The sequence below is a fragment of the Microplitis demolitor genome, chromosome 4 (genome assembly GCF_026212275.2).
Source record: "Microplitis demolitor isolate Queensland-Clemson2020A chromosome 4, iyMicDemo2.1a, whole genome shotgun sequence".
Taxonomy (NCBI): domain Eukaryota; kingdom Metazoa; phylum Arthropoda; class Insecta; order Hymenoptera; family Braconidae; genus Microplitis; species Microplitis demolitor.
This window is the reverse complement of record NC_068548.1, coordinates 19634328-19642068: the sequence shown is the minus strand read 5'-3', so window position 1 is coordinate 19642068 and position 7741 is coordinate 19634328. Positions and strand designations below refer to the sequence as shown.

Genomic DNA, 7741 nt, shown 5'->3' with positions numbered 1-7741 from the left:
ATTCAAACTTACCTAGTTTCTTTAGTATTTTTTGTTTAAAGTAAAACGCGAGCTATTGGTTTAAAAGTTTGTAATTTAAAAATAAGGAAATTAGTTTTAAAAATAAGCAACAGCATAATATAATAATTAATGAGTATGGTATAATATAAATATGTATTAAGGAGTGAGAATGTCTGAAATATTTTAATTGTAAGAAAACTTGTGTAGTCTACATGCCAAAGTTTACAAGTTGAGACTTTGTTACCATTATCTTGAGATTTTCTTCCTATTGTGTGTGGCCAGTGAACCGCGTCATCGCTTCCGAAGAGGCTTTTGTCTACAGTCCACTTGACCTCTTAGTTTTTCCTCCTCATCATTCCTGTCCTTTTACTTGTTCTTACCCTTAAGGCTGTAACACCCCTTTTAAATATATATATATATATATATATATATATATATATATATATATATATATATATATATATATATATATATATATATATATATATACTATTGTGGACTGCGTTTTACGAATAAAACCTTGGTCGGAATTTTTCATAAAAAGAAAAAAATTATAAACTAACATCCAACTTACCCCTATCATTCAGTAGAAAAATATATCTTTTTGAAATGACTGGTCTTAAATATATATCAATTATTATATGTAATTCTAGAAAATATTTTTGAATACCAAAATAAAAATTAAAAAATATTGTATCAATTTATTTGATAAATCTTTTAAATAATTAATATATTAAATTAAAATTTTATTATCAGCATCAAGAATTAATGGTACTACGACTAGAGGTAGATTTATTTTCTGGATTCCAAGAGATAGGTTTCGTGTATTGGAAAATCCATTTGTCTTTAGGGATATTGATGATCATGAGGACAACAAGGTCTTGGTATACTTGTTAAACAAGTGCGTTGTGGAGATATCGAAGGACATGGAAATGGCGATGACACTGCTAGTATTGGAAGCTCTTTGATTCGAGGAGGTAATTTGATCAAGGGCGATAGCAAAGTTGAAGAGACGTAAGGACACTTACTGTAAATAAAATATCATTTTTTTGTTCATTTATTTTCAATTAATTATTAATTACTGATGAGTTTATAAAATAACCGTACGAGCAATCTATAGAGTTGATGAGATATTTTAATTCTTCCATATCATTCCAGCATGAGTTGCTTTTTTTTTTAATCTTATCACAATCATTTACGTGACACATTTTTATTTTTTTTAAAATATGTTTCTTTGTGACGTCAAATGTCTTGATAATTTCAAAATTATTTAATTTATAATAAATAAGTTCATTTTATTTTAAAAATCAATTTTAAATTAAACTCTTTGTGAATAAACTGGATAATTTATAATATTAAAATTGTAAAAAAATTGAATTTCAGGAATGACGATAAAAAAAATTATCTCGGCTATATTCACTCTTTACAATAATAATTGAATTAATAAAAAAAGGCCAATTGGCAGGTGAAATGGAAGTAGATTTAATATCTATATGTATATGTATCTATATCTATATGTATAAATAAATATATATAAAAATTGCACAGCCAGAACTCGAGGCATTGGAAAAGCCACAAAAAAGTTTTTTTGAATATCATCAAAAATTAATGCAACAACAAAATTTCATTTAATGAGTAGTAATATAAGTAATTTATTTGGTCTAGGCATGAAAATTAAAGTTTATTTAAAGAGCTTCCAGATGCATTTTAAAGGAATTCGATAAATTGTCTCATTCAAAAGTTATTGAAGAAAGAATCAGTGAAACTATGAATTTTTGACATTTTGAAAATTTTTAAATGCTGTAACTTCTAAACTAATTTTATTGAGTTTTATTGAAATTAGTTAAGAGTTGTGGCCGCTATCGTCGTGACAAGCCGCGTTCTATCGTATAAATATATATATTTAAATACATACATACATATATAAACTTTTGAACCATATGTACTTCCTGACAGCTCGTCCAGAGGTAGCAAAATTTTTCGAAAATTCCGTCATGAAGACAATGCAGTAGTTAGATTTCTATGAAATCTATTAAAATATATGCGACCAAATCAATATATTTTAATTATTGGCGTGACGTTTTTTTTTATTCAACTATTAATTTTTTTTTTATTAAATCGAATTTACAAAGACAAAGACTATTTTGTTTTTTAATTTTTTTATCCAGTACTCGTTGCAATCATTTTTATTAATTGTCCAGAGGCAAAAATCTTGCCGTTTTAAATTGCAAGACAAATTTCGTAATTACAGAGCACCTAGTCTACATCTCGCGTCTGAATTCCGTGTCTGGACAGCAATTAATTGCATGTAATTAAATAACTATTAAGAATAATGTTGAATTTTAATTGTGTATGTATGAATTTTTATAAATTATTCCAAGAAATTTAAATTTGTGTTTAATGCGTTTGTAAGTAATAAATAATTACATGTAATTTAATTGAAGCGGTTATGTATGAATTAAATTAAAGAAAACCCTCAACTTGAGTTACTGAATTTACAAAATAAAGTGACTTAGTTATGTATTATAAAAATTCAAATTTATTTGATTTATAATAAAATTCTCCTTGACATACAAACATATAAAAGAGTTTAGTTATATCTATTTAACTGTAATACTAATTATTCTTATATCGTCATAAGGTTTATCCGTCTTCGGATTAGTTTTAACTTGACTTATATTTTGTACAACTTCCATTCCTTTAATCACTCGACCAAATACCGTATGTTTGTTGTCCAGCCAAGGCTAAAATAATAAAAGAAAAATAGTAAATATTAAAAAAATTTATATATATTATATAGCAGGAATGTGAAAATATCACGTGACGTTTCCGTCAGGTTTCTTATTAAAAAAAAAAATATATAAAAAATTAATTTTTTAGTAAAATATAACGAAACTTTGGTCACTGATCTAAGTCACTCTTTCCTCAATACCGATAATTTTACTAGTTATACATCTTAAGGTCCATAGCCTCTGACGTTAGGAGTTAACCCAGACTGTGAAGGTTCACTCCCACTAGAGGACATTTGAAGACATGAAGAAAAATTTCTCAATAGAGTAACTAAAGCAGATGAGCGATTTGCGTAATCATCGTCGAGGCCCGTAGTCAAAACTCATGGTGAGACCCGGGCCTCGACGACATTCGCTGAGGTGATGTCAAACGATTAATGATTTTGTATTTTTTTTGTGCTGGATCTGCGGATAAAGACCCTGAATGTCTGGTGACCGACTGACTAATTTTAATGTTTCATTTAAAAACTATATTTTAATTTTTTTCTATTTGTAGCATTGAATTTAAAACCCTTCAAATAAAACTAAAAAATAGCAAGAGTCGATCAGCAGACTATCGACTTTCCAAGATCTCCATCTGGGAAATTAATTAAATTTTCATCAAGTTGGAATTTAAATCTAGTAGTAGAGCTGCAAGCTACTGTCTACCGGTAGAATTAATGAATTAGTGTTTTAAAAATGTTATCCACGTTCCTGCTGTGTACTATATATATTTACTACAATAGATGAAAACGAATAATGTTTAATTTAAATGAAAAAAATAAAGTATTATTTACCGTTGGAGTCAAAGTAATAAAGAATTGACTGCCGTTGGTGTTAGCTCCAGCATTAGCCATACTCAGTGTGTAAGGTCTATCATGTTTTAAATGAGGTTTGAATTCATCTTCGAATTCTCCACCCCATATAGATTCACCACCTGTTCCTGTACCAGTAGGATCACCCGTTTGAATCATGAATCCTTTTATAACACGATGAAATATGTGACTATTGTAGTATCCATTTTTCGAATGTACGCAAAAATTTTCAACCGTCTTGGGAACGTCTTTACCAAATAACGATATGTGAATATCACCAAGTGCTGTGTGAATAATAGCCGTATCATAAATCTTCTGCATTATGCTTGCTTCTGTTGAAGATATAATATCTTCTTTAGAGGGTTTTTCATTGAAGACATCTCTGTCACTCTCTTGGCCTTCTATTTCTTGAGGTTCTCGTCGTGAAAATAAATAAAATCGATTTTTCTTATGCGCTGTGCAAAAAAGTGTTGGGTCGGGTTTTATTAAATCTAGGGTTGGATTATCTGCAGCTTGCATTTCAACGGTTACAGCTGCTCCTGTTTGTCGTGTTTTACCCTTTAAAAAAATTTTTAAAAATATGTAATAATTACTATGAAAAATAAACATTGTAATGATGATAGTAAAAATATATATTTATATTAATGAATAATTAAATACCTGAAATAATGCTAATTGCATTGGACGAATATTTTCTGGTTTTCCTAATATTCTAATACAACGATTTGTATATATATTTACTAATTTTATTCCCAACATTGTACTATACATTATTATATAACCTGATTCGTCGAAAATAATATTTCCTAAATTAGTTTTCGTTTTATCTAATTCACGTTCAACTGCCATTCTGAAAAAAATATAAATTAATATTTTAAATATATATAATTATTAAACAGTTGATTGAAATTTCATTTGAGGTAGAAAATTAACAGCGAGTTGATCTCTGATGCTTTTACTCTTTGTACAGTTAATTAATATGGTATAAATTAATAAAATGATCAGTAAACTTATTAAATATTCACTGCTTTGATTGAAGTTTATAATAAAGATAATTATAATTAATAAAAATTTCAAAGGATATACATGACCTAGTAACTATTAACATGAAATTAATTTTATAAATTATTAAATATATTATGTTTTATAATAAGTTATAATTATTAAATTTATTTTCTGTTTTTAATAAATTAAATTTTGACTTTGTGAAATCCATAAAATGTGAGTTTTAGACTGCTTTTTGACATTTAAATAAGGCACCAAAATGATGACAAAATGATTAGAAATTTGTCATCGAAAAAATATCTGATTATCAGACGACACAAGTGATGACAAAAAGTAAATTACAAATAAGTGTCAAATGTCATCTAAATGATTTTTTAATTAAAATGATTTTTTTTAGAAAAAAAAAGACAAATTTTCTGTAACTCCTAAGACTAACATCTATGCGTCTTATTTATATAAAAAAAGAAAAAATTGTCTTGTCTTTTTAAATGACATCTTAGTTGCCTCTGTGCTAATTCCCTGATTAAAAAAAAATTGTTATGTAATTATACATAAAAAATGATGAAATTTGAATTCTTTTCAATACTTCTGAATACTTTTCATTTCCTTCTCTTATAGAGCTTTATTATTGTAGATTATTTCCAATTCTTTTTTTTAATCTGAGTTGGGAAGTTGATGATAACCAGAAATTTTAAAAAAAAATTATAATCCCAACAAAGTTTGAATAGAATAATAAAAATGGTAATTTAAAATTTATAATTCTATAATTAATATTTAATTATATTCTCCGTAAAATTTTACTAATTTAATTATTTAATAATAAATTTTATATATTACCTTCGACCGAACTCCATATTTGGAAGTTGTTGTGTCATTTGATGAAGTTCACTGAACTTTTGTAAAGATTCATCAAACACTCGGTACAATTTACCAGTAATGAAATTAAATATTCTTATTTTACGATCGCCACTCAGTGTCGCAAAACGTTTACCATCCATAGAAATGGCTAAGCCGCACGGGCAAGTTTTATTTTTAGCAAATTCAAATAGATCAGTGTCTAATTTTGATTCAAAGGACACTTTTTTTGGAAATTTATACTGCGTTTTTGGTCCGGTCCAGTACTCCAATATTCCAGCTTGATCAATTGATATACAAGTATCGTAAGCTACATTAAACTGTAATACTAAACATATTAGATATGTTTACTCATTTAATTATGAAAATGAATAAATTTAAAGATAAATTCTTTACATATTTACAATACCTTCATAACAATGACCGGCTTGAGATGTAATGATTCAAATACATGAAGAATTTGGCTGGTTTCTTGTCCATTGTAAACATATATTTTTGGTGAATTTTGATCGGCGACAGCTATTGCTGGTATTGCGTCACCAGATGAATACACCCATTCAACACACGAAGGTTCGTACAGTAAATCAATTATATTATTCATATCTATAAAAAAAATTAATCAATCAATTATTTATTTAAAAATCTCCACCATTAAACCAATAAGACGGCGGCAAGATGTGCACAGAAAAAAATGTCACTTGACGCAAGAAAATTTTATGAGTAATTTTTTTATAAGTAAAAAATTATATAGTTTAAAAAATACATGTACTGAATTTTGAATTTTCAAAACATTAATTTTTGAATTTTTATTTTATAAACATTTTGATTTATTATTTAGAAGTTTAAAAATTGTGAGATGTCCGCTGACTTTACTATTATGAAAATTTTTATTTTCTATTTAAAATATAAAAATTTCTTGGGGCAAGTATAAATTTTTCGCGCCAAGTTAAAATTTAATAATAATCTAATAGATAACTCACCAAAATTAGTGACATCATAAATTTTTAATACTTTATCAAGACCAACAGTAGCAGCAAAAACTCCATCATAGCTCGTCGCTAGACCTTTGATAGCTTTCGTATGGCTTTTATAATTTTTAACAAACTCTATTGACTCATCCTGCTTTTTCCAAAATTTTACAGCACCGTCACTGCTTGCAGTCATCAAAAAATTCGTTCTATTGTAATTAAATAAAAACAAAAAAGTTTAATCAATTTAAAAAGTCAGTAAGTAGTTGGTTAAATAATTAAAAATTTGAATTAATACTTACTTCGTAACAAGTATATGTGTCACAACATCTTTGTGCATGTAAGACTTTTCATAACACTCGCATGAAGGTAAATTATTTATGTAAACTTGTTCGTACTCCAAAACTAAAAAGAAACAATTCAAATTTAAATATTTTTAAATTTTAATTTATAACTATTTTATAAAATTAATTCAAGTATAAAAAAAGTAAATAACGAGGTTACAAAGTACCTTTTTGTTTTTTTACTGGAGCAGCTTCACTAGGTGTTGGACCAACCCATTCATTGTCACTATTACTGTCTTCCAATTCTCTTTTTTCTGACATTTTAAATTACAAACCAAAAATTATCTTCAATAATAAAAATAAAAATTTTAATTTCCTGTCGTAAATAAATATCCTGATGTTTTGAAAGAATTGTTTTCAAAGTCTACCGCAAAGTTAAAAAAAAATTGTCGCTCCACTTCCGTAATATATTTTATGTAATTTTGCTGAATCTTCATGTTAAATTATCAACGACGGAAGTTTCCTACCATTTCATTTAATTTCTCTCTAAAAATTGCAACCACCCCCAAATTAACATTCAATATAAATTAAATAATTACTAATCAATTTATTCTTACTTTCATCAGCTGAAATAATAGGCAAATAAAATTTAAAAAATTAAAATAAATAATAATTAAAAATGTTTAATTATAAATTTAAATAAATTTTATACTCCAATAGCCATCCGCAATGTTGCCAAGTGATCCTGCGCACTGCGCGCTACCATCTGCGCATCTATTTGGCAACCTCGTGACCCCCGAGGCCGGTACACCGACATTATTTCAACTCACCCGGTATTTCTGTCAGCCAATGAAAAAGTTACAAAAGTCAAACTCCAAAAATTTAAATACTTCAAAATCAATAATCTTTCTGTCAATAATCCCTAGCTGTCAAAAAATTGAAATTTAAAATTTAAATAAATTAATTGCTACCAGTAACTAGTATTTATTGCCGGCAAATAAATAAAAAAACGTAAATAAATGGTTAGTATTTTGAATTTTGTGGTG

General features: G+C 27.0%; 1 protein-coding gene across 1 annotated transcript; it reads right to left on the bottom strand.

The window, feature by feature from the left end:
• Positions 1-2176: 2176 nt before the first annotated feature.
• LOC103568183 (peptidylprolyl isomerase domain and WD repeat-containing protein 1) lies at positions 2177-7463 on the bottom strand. Its single transcript, XM_008544922.3, has 9 exons — positions 7313-7463; positions 6923-7241; positions 6714-6816; positions 6424-6620; positions 5853-6046; positions 5426-5763; positions 4244-4433; positions 3566-4141; positions 2177-2744 (listed from the first exon to the last, which is right to left on the bottom strand). Exons 2-9 carry the CDS (start codon positions 7014-7016, stop codon positions 2601-2603), a joined length of 1836 nt encoding a protein of 611 aa, XP_008543144.1. The 5' UTR covers positions 7017-7241; positions 7313-7463; the 3' UTR covers positions 2177-2600.
• Between the last annotated feature and the right edge of the window lie 278 nt (positions 7464-7741).

Bases quoted from the DNA above. Each gene is read 5' to 3' on its own strand.
- LOC103568183 (XM_008544922.3), bottom strand. From the start codon at position 7,016: ATGTCAGAAAAAAGAGAATTGGAAGACAGTAATAGTGACAATGAATGG. The intron at 5,764-5,852 runs GTATTGTAAATA...TTAGTATTACAG, and splicing joins AGCCGGTCATTGTTATGAAG to TTTAATGTAGCTTACGATAC. The intron at 4,142-4,243 runs GTATTTAATTAT...ATTTTTTTAAAG, and splicing joins TGCAATTAGCATTATTTCAG to GGTAAAACACGACAAACAGG.